The sequence below is a fragment of the Syngnathus typhle genome, linkage group LG19 (assembly GCF_033458585.1).
Source record: "Syngnathus typhle isolate RoL2023-S1 ecotype Sweden linkage group LG19, RoL_Styp_1.0, whole genome shotgun sequence".
NCBI classification, from domain to species: Eukaryota; Metazoa; Chordata; class Actinopteri; order Syngnathiformes; family Syngnathidae; genus Syngnathus; species Syngnathus typhle.
The window spans coordinates 7,011,163-7,031,771 of NC_083756.1; the positions used below are offsets into that span (position 1 = coordinate 7,011,163).

Consider the following 20,609-nt stretch of genomic DNA (forward strand, 5'->3'; position numbering starts at 1 on the left):
TCTCAAGTGTGTTTATTGTGCTATTCAATTTTTAATTTTGAAAGAAAACAACAAATGAGGGACTTAAAGCGCTGCTCTGTGGCACGCCTAACTAAAGTGGCTTTCGTTAGTCAGGTTCTTTTTTGTTCATATCAACATTTGTGTTTGCATATTTTTATTTTTTTGTTGCGCGTGTTCGCTTCGCTTGAGTTCAATTTGTCGTCAAACGCGCATGCGCATGAGGTGAAATTCCATAAAGCAGGTGGGGCAATTGATGTAAACAATTAGTGTCAAAATCGCTCTCAAAATGGCAGGGAAAAATGCACAGCTAAAGGAAAATAGGAAGATGAACACAGGACGTTTTTAACAAAGTGGGAAAGTTTTTTTGTTTTTTTTAACGTAGTGGCAAGCCATTCTGCCGGATATGTCAGACGCCATTCACGCTTGCATCATATCAACAGGCTTGGAACATTGCACGGGCTAAAAAGCCATGCCATGAAGGGAAGTTTATTAAAATATATATATATTCAGTGACGTTGCAGACATCCAACAAAAAGAATTGCTTCGAGTAGCAACAACGGAATACAAGCCAGATTTCAAGAGGATTGTTCAAGGCAAGAAACGCACAAAGCAACATGCATAGTAAGTGAAAAAAACTCTATTATAAATGATGTTTTTGGTTGTGGACTTTGTTGCACTGAAAGTTTGTGCGCATGACAGTGCACACAATGTTCATTGTTGAAAATGACTGGACCTTAGAAAAAAGAAAAAATTGACAGGCCTGATGGCAATATTCACATGAATGTTTCCTACATATCGGCAGAAAAAATAACCTTAACCTGGATATGTAAATCCTCACAGTGGGAACTGTTTGACGGTCATTATTTTATGTTGAAAAGTAATATTTTCAATTGCTGTAAAGTTGACGTGAGGAATGGTCTGTTGAGCGGCAGTACCCTCTAGCGGCCACTAACCGTAATTGCAACGAGAAGGTCATTTTCCTGTGACAACTATAAAATAAATTGTCAGGTCAGCATAGTAAAAAAAAAAAAAAAAATTCTTTGGAAATAAACATGTAATTAATTTAGATCCATTTTACTTAAAATATGAATAATGATAATTTTAAAAAAGCCATACTGTCACAATATGCAGTTCAACGCCTAAGATCGGTGATTCACCACTAGAGGGAGCCTCCATACCACAAATAATTCTTTAATGTTTGTGCAATTTCAACCCCATGTATTTGACTGAACTAACTCAAGAATGCCCTTTGTGGAATTTGCTTTTAACATCCCTACCTACAAAGCTGGAGGTAAACAGCTGAATAACTATTTCCTCATTTTTTAACCGATTGTGTTTTATTATAGTGTCCAGTCAATTTGGGTTATCACCATTTTACTAGTTTACTACTTCCAAAAGTAACTCAGCAGTCTGGTAACACCCTTAAGTGAAAATGTCCAAAGTGTTAATATTTAGTAAACTTACCATGATTATTTTTTTCCCTCTCCAATGTGACTAAACTCATCAAATTGCAAGACCACTTTTTTTTTTTTTGCACAAATCTTGCATTTCATTCTCATTTGTGAATAATAACATGCCGTGGGAATTCCGAGTCGATAACGAATGAGGGAAATGGATGCAGTGGATCATTCAAGAAGCTCTTTGCACATTGCAGGGCCTGCATACTGCTGCATTACCCCGCAAGGGAGGCCGTGAAGTTACACCGCCTTCTAATGTATAAGATCCTCCACCATGCTGAAAATTATTCAGTGTCTTCTTGTGCTGCAACGGGTGGACAGATTTCCCCTGGGGAAAGTCAAAAGGAACCAAGTTTTTTTTTTTAACATCTGCAGTCCCGATGAATAATGGCGTCCCCCCCACCCCCACGGTTGCTAGGCCTAACATTTTGAATTCTGCCCTGTGTTTGTGGGTAATGATGATAATGCACTGCATGCTAACTATGCTTCTGGGAGCTGGGAGACAGGGAGGGGCACTGTTTGGTCCTGACGTAAAGAATTGCTTGTCAAGGCTGCAGAGACCATGCCGGTGATGGATGGCGGCGTATGGATGTTGGCCCCGATGCCGCTCTGCTCCGCTGAGGGCCGTACGGAGGAAGTGGAGCACATAAATGCATAACTATAAGCGTGATAATAAAGCTTCAAAAGGGGACACGGGATGGGAAACTGACTTTTTAAGTGATCGTACAGTGAACCATCGACTAGACACACTCGCTCAAAATCCGTGCGCTATAGGCAGACCATATCGCTATAGGCAGACCATATCAAAACTTTTTAAAAAAGTTTTGCACCAATCAGATGTTTTAACTACATTTAAATGGATTAAAATACAGTTTTAAAGCATTGCTTAGCGAAAATGTGTTTAAATGTTTGGCTGTATAAACGCATTTTCAAAAAATTTGTAAAAATTGTACATATGCTATACAGTGGTGACAAAAGAAACCATCAAAGATGTAGTGAAACATTCTTTATTCACACCATTTTCTATTCCAGCTATGTTAAAAGTTAACATGTTTCAGTCCTCTAGTTCCTATGGTCTCTCATTCACCTGTACACACTATATAAAAAAGTCAAGATATTATGTTTAGAAATCCAAGAGGGGTCACGTGGCGACACCAACACCACTTTTTTTTTTTTAATCCCCCTCTTGTTTAGTTTTAAGACAAAGAGCATATTGAACAAGGCATTTGTAGCAGAGCTCAGAATGGGGCTTGACATCTGTAAAGCACTTTTTGACTGTACAGCAGACGTACAACAACACTACCAAAACAGAGCATGAATGGCAACGTTCCATCAATGTTTGGACTCACAAAATACAATACGATGCCGCGTGATGAAAAAAAACGTACCACAGAAGAAAGAAAACAAAATTTCTCTTTAATTTCTTCAACATTTCATAGAAATAAAACAAATGGGAGTAAACAAATAGACTATATGTACAGTGAGGTAAAACACATTGCTCTTTAAAATGGAGGTATTTTCTCTTAGAATTTTTTTATTTTTTATTAAAAGGTTGATTATGATTATGATGATGTTTAGCTTCCGGATGACTTCTGCACACTGGCGGAGCTAGAGTGTTTCTCCTCTGAGAGGGGGGGCAAGTATATGTCAGGGGGTCCACAAAACATTATTTTAAAACATTTATTTTTATTTAACATATTTTTTACCCCCTCAAATTTTTTTTTAGTATTTTGTGAAAATGTTGAAAAATGAAAGTCGATGATCTGTCGTGGCACCTGGGAGGGGCAGTGCCCCCGCGCCCCCCTCTAGCTCCACCTGTGTTTCTAAAAAAGCGAATGGACACTCGTGTGCAGTCTTGGCATTTAAAAACGTCATGAATAAAAATAAAGCTTTCTGCTACTTTGCCACAACAACTTAACTGCAGCCTTTCCAATCACTTTCTGACCCAAGCCTTCTCAGAGTCATATTGAAATCCCTGTTGGTGAGCGGTGGGCTACAACTTGCTCATTTCCTGAACCGCTTTCTGATGCTCTGGCGGTTTTTTGCATAAAAAAAGAGAGGACGACCAGTGTCGCGGATATTTGCATGCTCACCAACTGCCGCCTCGACCTTTGGGTCGTGACGCAGGTTGAGCTCCGACTGGTCGTACATGCTCGGATGCTGGCTCGATACATTCACAGCTGTTTATGGTCTGAGGTGGTAGCGCTGCTGGCATAGTTTTCGGTGTCCCTCTTTTTAGAGCAGGAAAATAGATCTTTTTTCAAGAAAAGGCATACAGTACACCTGACAGGCTTGGGAGACACAAAGTGGCTCAGAGATTGCAGCTCACATCTGCTAGATAAAATTGCAAACGCAATTTGCAGCCATTTTAAGAGACCTGAATTGGTTTGAATTCAAAGAAGCATATAGAAGTGCTGTAAAAAGTCACTTCTAATATATCGTAAAAAATTGCAGTAGGGACTGACTAATATTGATCATATTTTACAGTGAAAAATCAACCAGCTTTTGCGGCTTACATAGGCCGATTAATCGGCCAAAAGTGAAGTTTTGAAATGTACAATCCCTGTTTGTGCCTGCGTATCCGTTTCAAATGTTAACTCGGAATGAAATAGAAATGCGCCGTTTCAGTCAAGTGAAACCTGAGCTGAGCTGCAAACTGCAGTGAAGTGGTGGCCTTTTGTAGCGACGACGTTTCGAGCGCATGGAATGCATGACAAGACAGAAAAACAACAAAGAATCGAGCTCGTACAGATTTGCTGGGTGAAGACCAAAAAGATCACGTCAAATGTGTTCTGTACACTTAAGTCACCTTTGAAAAGAAAAGAAAGAAAAAGTACAAGGCTGCTGGTGACATTTAAGACAAGATGACAGTTATCCGAGTTGACACATACCAGAGGTGCTGCAGTTTTTTTTTTTTTTTATAATCCCAGAGAAATGACATTGCTAACGGAACACACAAACCACCCTAAATGATGCTCTCATCCCACCATCACCGCCAATCCTCCAGAGCCTAGACACAGATCGGTCCATCATTCCAGTCAGTAACCTTATTCAATTTGATAGCACAAATAAAAGCCACTTGAGCGTGAGACTACTTTCAGTCCCGTTCCTTCTTAATCAACCAGGCCAGGTATGAAGTGCACAAGTGAGAAGACAGCACCAAAAAAAGCCTTGCCGATCTCCAAACCAAGTAACAATATGAAATCACCAAGCCTGAGGAAAAACAACCAATCACAGACTGTTTGATTACCTTGAATTTATGTCGGGAAAAAATGAATTTCAACTAAGAATGACAACCTTGATGGAACGGAATAACTCGATTTGAACCTATGTGAGGATATTTACATCCAACGGCAGCGCGGGACAAATAGGCAACATGTCGATACGTCACAAAGCTATTAGAATAAACGTTGGAAACAAACACGGAGGGCGAGGGAGGTCAAAGTGAACATGAGGGATTTCTATTGGCTATGTAAAAAGCTGCATTGAAATCAATCTTTTGGTCTCTGTATTACAATGGCTTTTGACATAAAGAGCAAATGCAAACAATGTACATTAGAGGAATCTTGGCAGCAAAACAAATACGACTCCAAAGAGTGACACCGGTTGCTACATGTGATTTTGGCTGTACAGTAGACTGAGATCCCCTTGCAAAATTACATTGGGCTTATTTTAATCGGAGATGGCGGCGTTGGGGAGCCAATTTTTTCAAGCACGTCACGTTTTTAAGATATTTGGAGGGCAGAGTCCGAATCAATGGGAAAAAAACCCTACATGGACCTAATTAAATTTCCAATTCTTAGTTGTGCTAGTTAAAAGGATGATTTGATGTGACTAGTGAACAACATATTGATCAATTCTAGTTTTTTTTACTTGACCTCTTGCATATGTACATAAAGGATCCTGTCGTTGGTCCCTAAAGTCTCACAAGGATAATTCTTCTTTTCATCGATGTTGTAACGTACCCCGAAAATATATTTACATTTCCAACCTATGGCTTGTCCTACTATGAAACGTAAATGTTGTTGCACAATATTTTCCAAGAAGACCTTTTACATGAAATCCAACAGATTATATTCAGAGTTTGTTTTTTTTTTAAAGTTTTTCTTACGCTGTTTGCCTCCAGAACATGCGGCCACCGGGCATAGAGTTGTTTGCTGAGGTGTTTGTGTGTTCAGAGTCGTGAAATGGCACCAGAGGGTCGAGGCTGGGTGGTGTTGTGCGTTGTGACGTATCATTTCCTTCAGAACTTTTCGGGTGTGCATAGTTCGAGCTACTGTATGCTCGGCCTCCTCTCTCTCTCACACACACACACATATACACAAACAGCAGCTGCATACACAACAAAAACAAATGCTTTGCACAGCAGCTGGCATGAGTTGTATTTTTTTTTTCTTTTTTTTAAGCACTGGCACTTTCCGGTAACAGCTGGACTGGAAGGCATGGCGGCAACTGATTGTTGTTGTTGTTTGTGATTTTAGCAGAGTATATAGAAAATATACGTTTATCTTCTACTGTTAATTGCATATGGTGCAGCATGTTTGCCAAAACTGAATGAGGTCATCATGTCCAGTATTCAAAAGGGGAGGAAAAAGAAGATGCCCTGCCACTCAAAAAGAAAAGGAAAAAAAAAATCAATAAATTAAACTGACCTTTCCATCTCGTTGATAATACAGGAGGAGATGGGGAAATAACATATCAACAAGAAAATGAAAACCAGGTGCAACTTTTGCACCAAATTCTAATACTTAATTCTGGTCCGTGCTTCAGTCCTCAGTATACTCGCATCCAACATCTACGATGAGTAAAAATCCCGATTGAAGCAACTTTCCAAATAGTCCTGGCAGACAACAACTTCCCTTTGCTGCTCCCAGTACAACAAAACTGCATTTTCATATGAATGTAGAGTTCACAAGCATCGCTTTGCTTGAACTAGGCCGATTAGAAATGATTACCCCGTGCTGTGTCGTATTTCTCACTGCAGTCAAACTAATGACGGTTGACCCAGTACTAGAATTCATTAGTGTTGCGGGAGCACTTTGCATCACATCACGACATTCTTTAAAGAAAGTTTTTGTTTGTAAATCGTCTTTGTGGACCGTGACGGATCATATTAGAGGCAAGTATTGAATGAACGCGGGTAGCTTACAGTGAAAAATGAAAGGCTAATATACAAATGAGGCGATCAATATGTAAGGCAGCTCAGTGGTCTCTCGGGTGGTACCAGCTGACCGTCTGGATGTCTTCCCGTTGCCCTAATGGCTCTTGAAAAGTTTTCCTTTAATGAGTCAAAGGAGCATGGAGGAAAATGGGCCAAGGCTTCCTTTAATGCAGACAGACGTCCCTCGTCAGTTTATCCATCCGTCAGTGGATTCAGGTCTTGGGTTTTAAATGGCCGAACTCACGTTTAGGTGAGTTCAGGGTGAGAAACAGACACCACTAATGATGTCTGAGCTTTCCTTCCAATCCGGAGGGGAGGAAAACTGAATGAATGGCAATGTCGAAACGATGTAATGCGAATGATATGGCTGCCAGTCAGAAATGTGTTTTGCGTGTTTTGGTAGTGTGCGGTCTACATCTTAATTCCTTCTTGTTGGCTTAGCTGGGATAGGGTCTTCTTGATCCGTAGCGCCGTGAGCCGGGCGGCGCCGTTGGCGTACCAGCACTCTCTCATGATCTTGGCCATGACGCGCAACGCCTGCGGAGAGATCAGACGACAAAGTTGAAGTTTGTTGCATCAGCTACGGCCATTTTTTTTTATTATTATTTAAGATGGGTGCAAACATTTGAGTTGAGTTTAACATAAAATAAAAATAAACAAATATTAGGGGGGGGGGGGTTTATACCTCGCAACTTTGCCAGCGGTTGGGAATGTTAGGGCGAAGCTTCTGCTCACAAACCACCTTCCTCATCTCCTCTACCGATGGATCTGACTGAACCAGGTCATAGTACGGGAGCTGGTAGTCCTCATGGATTCCTGAAAAAAAACGATATTTAAAAACAGGTCAAATCCCATGTTGTTTCTTCTTGTGTTTTGCCTGCTATGCTTTTTCGCCCCGTCCCTAATAACGGAGGTGTCAAAAATGACAAATCACCGTATTCTTATGTTCCGTTCAGCCGTCATTCATGCGGCCAATTTGTCAATCTTCCAGTTAGTATAAGAGTAACCCGCACACCGCAATCTCACCTCCCATGGAGCAGCGACTGGCAATCTCCCAGAAGACCAATCCCATGGCGTAGATGTCAGCTCGCTTGAAAGATTCAAAGTGTTTCATGTTTATGGAGTCATCCAGTACTTCTGGTGCCATGTACCTGGAAAGAAAAGAAACACGGGCGTGCGTGTTATGAATGTCATGTCCAATCTATTATTTGAAAACGGCATTGTTGTTGGGACTTAATGAAATGATTCGGGACTTATCCAGACAGAGCAATAAAACTGTTAAGTCTGCAAAATGCCCCGAAAAAAGACAAGTCGACATCTCGACTTGCCAGCCTGGCTGCGCAACTCAAACTACTGCAGAGTCTAAATTGAATTTCCCCTTAAGGGATTGCAATCAGTATAATAAATTATGAATACAATTAAACAGATTGTTTGTTGGGCTTTTCAAATAAACAGCGTTAGAACAAGCTTTATTAGTTCCCAAGAGGAACTTGCTTCTTTTTAATCACAGTGTATGAAGATGGAATGCACGTGTGCAAATTGGATGATAAAGTAAATATTATCCTATTATGCAAAAAAAAACAAACAAAAAAAAAAAACTATAGAGCATCACAGCTGCCTAATTCTGCTGAAATTATTTATCTAGATTGGGAGGACTGTCAACAGTCATGGATGGTTGACATGTGGCAATATTGATTAGGACAAAATGACAAAAGTTGTCTCTTCAAGTTTGATTTGAGCTAGTATTAAAAGTTCCGACGATTCCCAAATTGACATTCGTGTCGTGTATCAGCGCATCTTAAGTGATTGCCCCTACTTACCTTTTGGTTCCCACTCTGTGATTTGGAGCAATGTCAATCGTGTCAGTGGCCGAGTCGTGGCGGACCGCTAGACCTAAATCTGCAATGCAGCCGGTTCCGTTCTTCTTCACCAGAATGTTCTTTGATTTCAGGTCTCGGTGAGCAATCGCTGGTTTACCTGGGGGGGGGGGGGGGGGGGGGGGCGGAAATTGTAGAGCCGACACGTAGCGTTTACTCGCTGATACCTAATCAATTGATCATTTGGAATGCTAAAGAAAAGTCCAAGTCTATCTTGACAATACCGACAATCAGGCTAATTTTTGACGGGATAAATACAATGTGGTTTGTTGCGGTACTTCCTTTTGACCCTGGAGTTAATTTTCCGCGTGTTTAACATTCCGAATGCCACGCGGACTTCTTAATTTAAGTGCTTTCGACCTTGGAGTGAACAGAAATTGCTCAGACAACCACGACTGGAAAGATCGGCGAGAATGCTTTTCTGTGAGTAAGTGATCTTTCTGGGGGTCGAGCGATGGAGTCCCAGATAGTTTGTAAACGGCCTTAAAAAGCTTCAAAGTGATGAGGGAGCAACAACACAGCAGCCAAATTGCTTGTGTCAGTTCTTCGCTGCGTCCTATTAAACGAGCTGGACGAGCAATCGGAATATGGTCGAATCAAATGATCGGCACATTTTTCATGGACTCCTGCGGGTAAGGGAAATAAGTATATATATTTTATTCACTTTAGCTCATTTAAAGAAATGCTTTGAAGCACTTCACACTTAAACCCTTGCATTGAAAAATATATTTTCGCTTTCACATCGTTTAGATTATTGCACTCGCTCCCCAGATGCTTGACTGGGTGAAACACAAAACAGGTTTATGACAGTTTGGAGAGGCTCTTTTAGTTTGGAGCTTTTAGCCTCTGGCAAGTTCAAGTTTCTCCATTTTGTGCGCGTCGAAGCTCGGGCAGTTTTTCAACATGGGATACGAGTAAAAAACGATGCTATTTTCTGTGACTTTTATTTTCTCTCGCCGGACTTGATGCAAAGCGTGCAAGAGCATTCAACAGCCTTGCGTTATGGAGAAACTTTCATCCAATTCAGCACATCCTATTAATGAACTCGTCATTTCCACGGTCGAGGAAGACGACTTGAATTGGTACTAGCGGCTACGCTCACCTTGTGTGCCAACGATTTCCATATGGAGGTGGGCCAGGCCACTCGCTGTGGACAGAGACAGCTTGATCATGCCTTCCACGGTGACCGTGTAGCGGTTAAGGTAGTCGAACAGAGAGCCGTGCTCATGGTAGTCAGACACCAGCCACAGTTGAGTCCACGTCCCGTTATCTACAGAGAGGAATACATTTATTGAACAAAAACAATAATTGTGTACTGTAGTACACAATAGTAATCCTCAACTCAAATGTGCATGCAGAGGACTGTATACATTTAACTCAGGTCCCGTGTGGCAACCTTGAAGCCATAAAATGTTTTCTCTCGGTCTCAAAAGGCCCATTTAAATGGGCAGTCAGTGGAGGGAATAATAAGCCGCCGTTACTTGGCACTGCACTGCGACAGTCTTGATGAAGACCCGCGTTTCTGCGTTCCCTCTCATCTCGGTTCCAGAATTCCTCCAATCGGAAAATAACGCGCAGGAGAGGACGTGTGTATGTTAGTCCGCGTGTACGCTCGTGTGTTTCCGTCGATGTTAACGTCTGCCGCGTCTTCACTGGGGAGCTTGACGCCTCCACACCGTCTAGCAGCCTGCCCGTTCCCGCCGAGCAACCGCCTGCACGTCTTCACCTTAAGCAAGTTCCCTTTGTACGCTGAAATCTCAAGGCTCACCTGTATTCAAGCAGCCAACGCATCATCAGAAAAAATTATTTTAAGGCTCCTTGAATTCATCGCTAAGCTTTGAGTTGCCCTATCAGACTTTCCACATTGATTTTTTTTTATTCATCTCTGAAATATATTTCTTATACAGCTCTACCGGATGTTGAACTTAATCTTCCACATAGTATAAGCGCCTCCGAATAGGATATAAGAATAATCTTGGACTCACTCACCTTTATTGTCTGCGGCGATGAAGCCCAAAATGTTCTCATGTCTCAGCATGACGGTTTGGTAGATCTCAGCCTCTCGGAACCAAGACCTCTCCTCCCGGGAGGAGAAAATCTTGACAGCCACTTCCTCGCCACGCCATTTACCCCGCCACACCTCCCCAAAACGCCCTTTCCCTATGCTCTCCTGGAGGATGATGGTCCTAGCAATGGTTCTCTGGACAAGAAGTGGCAGGCCTGTCGGGAAAAAAAAAAACGTCTATTTAAAATCTTCAATCAAAATTAAACAGCCGAAAGGTTTATCTAGTTTACACGCTTCAATCAAAAATTTGGCAAACAAGAATTCATTTCAACTCCTCTGGTGATAATAAGAGACGGCAACACACAGTCTGAGAAAAGTAATTTAAAAAAAAAAAAAAAAAAGCCCACAGAGTTACGCCACACCTCACATTTTTACACATTGCGCCAGTCACATGCTCAATTGCACATTGTGCAATATGGTGTAAATAGCTAGAAGGACTGGCACCAAGCGCTCTCTTGGCAGCATACAAGAGGTGCCACACTCTCCACGGAGAGATGACTGGTGCCAGAACCGATGAGTATGTGAGCCTTGCCTACATCGAGAAAAGTGTCAATATTGAAACTATGCTCTTAATGACTTTGTTGTTGATCCTCCGCTCAAGTATGAGTCAATGTATATTATACATATTTCATGTGATTATGAAAGCGGCGGAACGGCATGACTCCAAAGATCCTTTTCAGGTTACATAATGAGTAAATCAGTAGGAGCATACCTGATCCTGAACCCGAGGTGGTCATATCATAGATGAGGTCCTTCAGTGTTGTTCCGACAGAGATGAAGGGGTGGTCCATGGAGGGATCCTCCTCATTGGGCACACGGTGGTGGTGGTGATGGTGGGCCCCTGCCCCCCCAGCGCCCAGCCCCCGCCAGTGGCAGATGTAGAATGCCAAAGCCAGCAGCAAGCAGAATATACACACTGGCCCAGCAATCACTGCAGCCAGAGCCACGGGTCCCAGAGACGGCGTTTTTGCAGTCGGGACTGCGGGAACAAAAGAGGCATTTTGCGTTTGTTTTTTTTCTTTGAATGTTGTTTTTCAGGACTTCAAATGATTTAACCTCAAAGATGTCCTCGAAAAAAATACAACAGCACCGACAGGAATTTCAGATAGTTCAGGAAATTGAATAGCCTTTGATAGCTCACTGCCACATCATGTCTACTTTTCAAACAAACCAAAAAATATCAGGATTTAGGTGGAGCTGATCTGTGAGCAAATATTGTACAATCATCCAAATCATTGCATTTGTTCGTATTTTGTTCACTGTAAACTGTTTCGTTTGACATTCTCCTGATAAAATGGCGTTTTATGCTTAAGCCATTTCTTGTGGGAACCATATGAAAATATTCAAAGAATTAAGTACGGGGCTCACTAGGGAAACCGGTGAGGTCAGGGTCCTTGTTGCAATAATCGGTGGTACAGCAAATGGGATGAAGGACTGTGTCATGCTTGAAGGATGGGGCGCAGATGAAGGGTCGATCCCTCGGGAACAGTTCTTTTTCGGAAACACACTGGCGCAGCTCCGTCGTTAACCGGTTGCCCGTCTTGCGGATATTGACGAAACAGACGCCATCTGTTGTGCAGCTCGAGTTGGCACTGCAGCGCTCACAGTGACACTGGAGGGCTGGAGGGAAAAGAAAGAAGAAGAAGAAACGGCCGCTGAGTTGCAAATGATGTCAAACTATCCAAACGCATTGTCACTTTGTTCCGCGAAATCGATAGTTTGGGAAAAGAAAGTCTCTGCAAAACACTTCAAACTACTACTACTACAGCAACAAAAATAAATAATACAAATGTGAATGTTTATATATATATATATATATATCGTGGCTTCCACCAAGAACAAGTAGTAGTGGGAAGATTGGGAGCCTGCCAATATTTTGACCTACAAAATTTAAGAGCTGTAGTAACATCCTCCTCTTGTCTTACTGCTACTATTCATTCATTCCGTTTTTTAAACATAAACAAAAGTGCTTCATATTTTTTTACAATTAAACATTTTGTACCCAAAACAATCGTTTGAATTACCGGGATTTCAGTTATTACTAAAATAATCGTGATTAATATTATTTTCATAATAAAGCAGCCCTACTTCAGACAAGTAGTTAAAACATTTTTTGAACTTTCCGGCATGGAAACTCCTTGACGGAATGAGACGATACGTCACTTAAATTATACTTGTACCACACTGTTGCTCTTTGGAGTGCACTAAAACTCATTTTCTTTACTCATAGTGTGTGACGGGAATGGCTATGGAATGCTAACTCGTATCTGAGACGGAACTGGAACCCCCAAGATATTAGCACACCATCAAAGGGCACCTCCAGAATGTGGAAGTGGAGAAGATGGAATGGTCTGATGTGAATCCAGACCTCAGTCCAAATGAACACTTGCTTAACGTGGAGCCTTCGGCTTTGCGCTGTTTGCGTGCCTTGCCCATGACTCAACGATTGACATTGGAGCTGCGGAGCAAAACTGCTGACTGGCAAGATGTAATTATCTCCCCGACCGACTGCAGTTCAACCCCATCTTGAGAAGCTTTACGGTAGTCAAAGTTGGGTTTCTACTTTCTGGACCTAGATTTGACACCTCCGCCTACTCCGACCACCAACGATGAAAACACCAAACTGTGTGTAAATCACTTCTCTACCATTATCACAAGGACTCTCAGCTCTTGGGGAAATGAATGATGGTACTCCAAAGTCAATTTTTCAAGCCATGAGAAAGGGAATGACGTGCATTCATAAGCTGCAATGAATAAATCGTCAAATGCTAATGGCCCTTTCCAATGATACTTACAGTGAGATAAATGAGACATTGTTCTCATGATTGTTTCATTCTGACTGTGTTTGAGGTGGCGTCGTTTTAACACTTCCCCTTAGTGGAAAATCAACTGATCCATACTGTTCATGCGAAAGCATTTTTTTAATACTTTTTTTTTTTTTGCTTTTGTCATGCACAGTCCCACCAACCAGTCTCGTACTGCGAGTCCTGAATTCACGTCGGCCTGTCCTCCTTTTTTCATTATCATTAAAATGTCCTTTCCTCTAGGACAAAGTAGACATTAGCTCAATGATAGATCAGTCACAACTGATTAGACAAAAGCAAAACAACACATCAGTTAACGCGAGATCTTCACATAAATAATCAGACAGGCACGTATATAGTCGCTGAGTCAAGGAATGATTTCCTCTACCGGCAGACTTCCTTATCCTGGACTTGTGTTGAGGGTAAAGTCTAGACAGGCAGTTTCAAAGTATTTGCGTGATGTTTTGGGCGGTTTGTTGGAAAAAGACTCAAGACACCAGACAGCTCAATAAAAGCCAGATGACACAGATGTACTGTGACTCAAACTCCGTGTCAAATCGGGAGAGCAACACACCCAGAAAGTCGTCTAGACAACGAAATAACTTCCCCATAATGTCAAGTAAGAATTACCTGTGAATTCTCCCAGTTTATACAAGACTGCGGAAAACAAACATGGCAGCAGTCGTTTGGAACATTCCTTCAATATCTTCTACCAGTAATTTATTTGTACGCAGCTCTCAAATATTATTTTTTCGCAGAGGGACTTGAACGGATCCAAAGTTCAATCCCTTTGAGAAATATGAAACGGCAGACAGACAAGGCCAGTTTCAGTTACGATACAGTTGACTTAATCTAAAACAGGGCTTTGAATGACGCCAGTTGGAGAGGAAGACTAAACAAACAAAACATGGACCGAAAAGCCTGCTCCACTGGCTTCCAAGGCTTCTTCTATTTCGGAGGAATTGTGTTTTAGTTCTTCTTAAAGTCTCTTTGCCGTAAACTCGAGTTAATAAAGCTTTGAATTCACCACCGATTGTTACAGTTCGACACCAGTTGAATGGTAATCTTGTTTATTATTAGCTAAGGAAAATGGCTTCACCGGCCTATGGGAAATATGGCCAACTTTAATATAAATCACAAATATCATAACATCTGCCTTCTGATTTCTTACTACCGTATTTCTTCACTGACCGCTCACTTATTTTATTCAAGGCCATTTTACTACTATTATGTCACGTGAGCAATTGAACCGTGTGAACATTGCGGCAGCCAGGCAACAATGGAACCTAAAGCTATCGTCAGCGGCTGAACCACATTCATCTCGACACCCTCTCGTAGTAAAAGCTAAATGGAGCTTCTCCTGAAATCTCTCCCTTCTGCCGCATGAAGCTTCCATCTCGGCTTTTCTCCGCCTGTCTGAAAGTGCCTCATGCTACATCGCCTTTTGCCAACAATGGACACACTTAAGCAGGCACAAATGATTATCCCGCGGCAGTGGAGGTTCACTAAAAAAAAAAAAGTGGCAGTAGATTGTAGGTGTGAATACTGACAGTTTCTTACTGTATATAGCTCACGATTAGAAGTTGGAAGCCACTACGACAACATACGGTAGGCCATCTGAATAAATCCCTCATTTATAGAAAAATAATTAGGATTAAATGATGTCATGAAAGTCACCTGGCATAAAACCAGAGGTCTTCTCCCTCTCGTTGTTCCTCTCTGGCACAAACCTCACGTAATTAACTCGTGCAGCAGATCGACAAAATATGTCAACATTCGTCGGAAGTTTGGTGTCTCCGTTTTGGCTTTTTTCGAAGGTGACCAATTCACAAGTCGCTAGTTGACATGCAAATTTGTTTGTGTGCATAATCAGACTGTGATACAACGCAAATATTCGCCACTTTAGTTGGAATGTTTTCATTCTAACCAATACAACTCTTGCAAGTGATTTTTTTGGGGGTGCTTGGCTCGTTACAAATATTCTTACTGTGTGACAGCTGAGTCGCTGAGGCGAGATGCATCGAAGAAATAAAAATGCCAAACACCTCTGTTATATAAATTCAGGCAGCTCAGATTTCTCTGCTACGTCCGTCTCTAGAGAAAAAGACTGAAAATTTGACTGAACAGAATTTGTATCGTAAAATACAATTCATCCATGCAAGCTACCAGGAAGGATAAATTGAATATCTATTCATAGCTTAAAAGTAAAATTTTAATGCATTTCTGATGTGACTTGCGCTGTTCTACTGATGGCTTGCTGTTTTTTGTTTGTTTGCATGCCATACAAATCATGTTTCCTCTTGAGTTACTCATTTAGTGAGTCATGGGAATCATTCACAGTGCATTTGGCAAGAAACGTTTCCGGCTCAGGCTTCCAGTGGCGATTTCTGTTTTTCCTGCTTTTTGGTTTTTGAAATCAAACCAATAAAATGCAACATTTCGTTTTCTTTATTTGCTTTATCTTTAGGTACTACGTTTGAACAGAATGTCCAAAGTGTTTATCCTGCTGAACGGAACCATTAAGACTCAGGGGGAAATAAAATGTCTGGCACAAACGCTTGAACATTTATTTTCGACAATGCGGTGTATCTCAATAATTTTGTCCTCGCATCGATAAACCACTTTGACCAACCGTTGTCTCCAGCATCCCCTCAAGGCTCTTGAAATTAAAAGCCAAAGCCTCTTGGTAAATAGAAGGGAGGAAAAAAGTGGTTTCATATTTCACGAATCAATATGAATTTAATTTTACCAACCCTTAACAATATTGTTACGCTCGTGGTTCGAAGGCCAACACGGACACAAAGGCTTTAAGTAACCGAAGCAGTAATCGAATTACCGCCGAATAAATGTGCTCTGTCCAGTCATTGTTTAAGAAGTCACAAGAGTTTTATCTTGAAGCTCACAAGTACCAAACGGTACATGGAAAGGGAAAGACTTAGATTAAATCTTTTTCTCGGCTTTTGCATGTTAAGTAACTCTTGAAATATAGATGCCCTGTCTTTTTTAGTTTCTCGTTTCTTTTGAAGACTTGACAAGGAGAAATGTGTCAGAGGAACTTTGTCCTCTTAAAAGAACTTAAAAGCCCAATTTTGACAGGAGGAGCTTGAAAAGAATTCTAAATGTTCACTGCTTTGGGATCTGCAAGAAGTGACATTTCAAAACACCTTATCCTAAATTTAACACTGCAGCTCACGTACGTTGTGTATTTTAGTAGTTCCTGCCAGCTTGTTGCCCTGCCCCCCATCTCATTCCTGAGCTCATTCACGGGAGTTGACCAGTGTGTGAGCAAGACCTTTCACCTTTGAGAGTCATTTCCATAGGTTAAGGCCCCACAAAGCGTAGCCTCCCCGCCCCCCAGCAACCATTCCACCGTTTCATTACGGCCCGGCCGGTTCTTTTGTCTACACCAGATGTGCTCTTGCAAAATCTGTGCTCTTGGGCAAGAAGAGGAGACCAGCTAGCTATCTGTCCGCTGAATTATTTGTCCTTGCGAGAGCGGCGTGATGTAAACTAAATTGTGTCTCACACTATAACAGGGTCAGAGGACCAGATTGTGTCCTTGATATCCGGTAACTGGAAATCAATTGTAAGTTCTAAACGTGATTTACCTCCCGGTTATTCCTGACGTTACATCATCATTAGGTGAATGCAATGAAGGCCTGAGAGCTTTGAATACCTTATAAGGTAAAAAAAAAAACATTTGCAAGGACGCCTTTTAACATGTGTGGTTTTGCAACTACATCAGTGTTATGTGAGGTTTTTTTGGGGGGGTTAACCCAACAAAGAAATTGAGAATGGGAGGAGAATCAGGCTGTACATCTGTCTGAAGCGCTTCTCTGATGAATACGGAGCAGTTCGATCAAAAGGTTAAAAGGCCAACATCCCGACAGCTGCAGGAACCAGTCAAAAACATTTCCATAACAAATCTTACAATTCCAAATGTTCTTTCCCCGCTCCATCAGATTTGACAATGCTAGACATACACATAAAAAAAAAAATTAAGCTACGTCGAATATCTTATCAAAATTTTGGTAACAACAAAGAGAGTGGCTTAATTTTTTTTTTTTTTCCCCGATACAGTCCTCTGGTCAGTCGAGTCAGACAAAATTGGTTCGAACAAAAGACCCTTCGTGGCCACTGTGCCTCAATTAGCTACAGAGTGAATTATCCACAGACAAAGAAATGTTTCCCTGAAATAGCCAACACCTTAAGAGGAAAAAAAAAACAAGGCAGTTGCTATAGCTATCTGCATGTTTGGACCGAACAGATTTACAAATGGCTCTTTCATGAGCGTCTGCCAATGAGATACATTGACTCATCAGTCTCTGCAACTGTCTTTTACAGACAGCCTTTGTGGTGTCTGTGAGCTTGTCTGCAAGCTGTGGACGATCGGCAAAATGACAAGAAACAACTCGGATTTTGGGGGGGAAAAAAGTGGATTTTTTTTTTCTCGATAAATCAGGAAGACCTCAATTTGCGGTGAATTAAGCAGGGAGTCGGAGGCTGGAGAATCATGGGGGACACCTGAAAAGTCTTTTGGTGACAAACCACTCTTTTAAATATCACGACGATAGCATATTGCTTCAGTAATTCTGTATCCTATCCGACAAAGAGAATGTTCACGCTTTCCAAATAAAACTCGAGAGTCTTCGTTAAAGCAGAGCGAGGTTGTGACTCATTAACGCTTTGCTGCATCTCAAATCCAATGGCACAGCTACAACCTCTCAAATTAGTTGTGGTTCCTTGGGCCACGTGCTTTGCATTTCTCTGCTGCTCGGTGTGTAGTCAACTTTGCAAAGTGTGTGTTGGATCTCCTGTCTCTGCTTTTGTTTACACGCTGGAAGGTGAAACATTCGGATCATTGTCTGGGGGAACACCTGGCCGGTGGCCTGGACATCACTTAAGATCATGTCAATTTCTTGATACAACCACCAAATATTGTGAGAACACACTGGAGAAAACTCAAATTCACAGATTCAGTTCAAATTAGGTTTCCGCCTTAACTACAACTACCCAGATAACCTCCCATAAGGATCTCCAACATCCTCACTGTTGTTTATTATTCCGAAAAGGGGGCGAGGGGAGGATCAGGTGATGTTGAGAAGACAAATGAGCCTGGGGATGGGGAGAAGAGGGTGACAGAAAACAAGGACACAGCCCATTACGTGGGAACGACTCGGATGCCATTCGCAATAGTGACACCACCTAATTTAACCCGCTGCCGGTGTTTGGATGGCTGTTTTTCACGTGTGTAAAACCCCACACAGGTTTTTTTTTTCTTTTGCTAACTTATATTCTCTACATATTATATTCCTGACTAACGCCAAGGCTGCAACCCCCCTTTACGGTGGAGCCGTAGCGTGACAATCCAATCGCAGGACAAAGAATGTGCTTTCCACGTGTCCTAAAGCCAACGTATCAAATCGATAACCTCCCCTAATTCTGAGGCAGCGGGGTGTTATGTGAGGACACCGCTCTGATTTTAGCATGGGGAGGATGCCATCAGCCCCCCATGGATGCTGTGCGTGAAAAGCGTGCACCCTCCACTCATGATCAGGCTCCCATGCTTTCTACACAAAGGGAAGACACACAAAGAAAACGCTTGAGTCAATAGAAAAGCTCACAATGGGATATTCCGAAGATAGAACGCCTTTTTGGGGGGAATGCACAGTAACTAATGCAACGAGCCAACTAGCAATATACTGCAAATGGGTGTGTTAGACGGTGCAACATTTGTGAACGCGGATGAATCGATGATGCGATGCGTTTAAAACTGTTGAATATTTCATTGTAGTTACAACTCGAGCTTATCAGGGTTTTTTTGTTTTTGTTTTTTGCTGCATACTGCACAAGGTTTGCACTGTTCAATTGAAACCGCAGCGCGTTTCTATTCAAAAGCAACACGCGCTGAAATGCAAAATTCCACAGCAGCAAAAAGGGTGGTAGGCGTAATAAGCACGTTACTAAGCAGATCTATATAAACAGGGCGGATTAAGTGAGGTTAATAATGACATGACTACTAGAAATCTTCCACATCATGCAAATGGCACGTCCGTGCAATCAAATCGTTATTACAACAACGTAATGAAGTTTAATAAACAGTCAACGATGCACGGCGGTTAGGGAGCATTCACAGAAGCATCAAACTTCCAACTGTTATAACAAAACTGATCGGTAAACGTAATTGAGGAAACTAGTCAGGAATGTCAACAAGTGTATTCCCATTCCACTAAATGTGAACTCGACAATGTCGCCTCGGACTATAACGGTACATTTCAAGTGGATGAAGGGCGAAGCGATGACATTCTTCCCTGCGGAAATTTGTTCAAATATTTGCCATAAGCACTAACACGTTCCTCCACAACGTAAATGAACAACTAAAGCTTGACAAATAAGCAAACATCCAGCACAGTGATGCAGCCAACTTTGCCTTTGGAGGAACTGGACACAGTCCGGATGTACTTCTGAAACCCCAAAAGTGGCAGCGAGAAAATCTTACAACTTACACCGTGAGCTTTTCTCATCACCCCCCTAACCCCTAGAGTGTTTTTTTCTTTTTTATCACTTCGTTGCTTTTTCCGCCTGGACAATAAACATTCCACAGACAGGCAGCAGCAGGCTAGCCACCGACACTGCGCCATCTTAGTTTGACACAATCCGCTTCTTGGGGTTTCTTAACAAAGAGATTTTCCGTCCAAACTCGCAACAGTGTAACTAAGTAGAAACATATGGAACACAGCAAAAACAACTATTTATGGGATCTTAAGAGTTAGTTACCGTTATTTTCCTGGATCCTTGTTAAAGAAAGCAGGACGAGCAAAATGCACGGTATTGTATCCATCGTGGCTACGGACCAGACTGGCACCCGAGCGCTAACTTCTCCACGCGCTGCGAATGGTGAGTGCTGATTGGTTGATGAAGATGCAGGTCCCGCCTATGAAATCGGAAGACTGCACCTGATTGGTAGATAGACCTGAACACCGCGCCCATTAAAAAAATCACTTTTCAATCATTGTAAACAAATACAATACTGAAAGAATTCAACTGTACTGTAAGATTCTGCATTGTATTGTGATAAATACATTAAATTATAAAACAATATAGTATGTAATTGTCTATATATATTGTTTATAATTGTATGTAATTGTAATATATGAAATGTAACAATACACTGCATAGTCCACAATTAACCGAGACATAGCAGGTATTATGTAACTAATTCCCATGTTGTTTGTTGAGTTATTA

At 41.7% G+C, this 20,609-nt stretch overlaps 1 protein-coding gene across 1 annotated transcript; it reads right to left on the reverse strand.

The window, feature by feature from the left end:
- Nucleotides 1–2,448: 2,448 nt before the first annotated feature.
- On the reverse strand, nt 2,449–20,243 carry tgfbr1b (transforming growth factor, beta receptor 1 b). Its single transcript, XM_061265632.1, has 9 exons — nt 20,142–20,243; nt 11,929–12,180; nt 11,273–11,539; nt 10,485–10,715; nt 9,598–9,765; nt 8,439–8,595; nt 7,645–7,769; nt 7,304–7,434; nt 2,449–7,155 (listed from the first exon to the last, which is right to left on the reverse strand). Exons 1-9 carry the CDS (start codon nt 20,203–20,205, stop codon nt 7,030–7,032), a joined length of 1,521 nt encoding a protein of 506 aa, XP_061121616.1. The 5' UTR covers nt 20,206–20,243; the 3' UTR covers nt 2,449–7,029.
- Nucleotides 20,244–20,609: the final 366 nt, after the last annotated feature.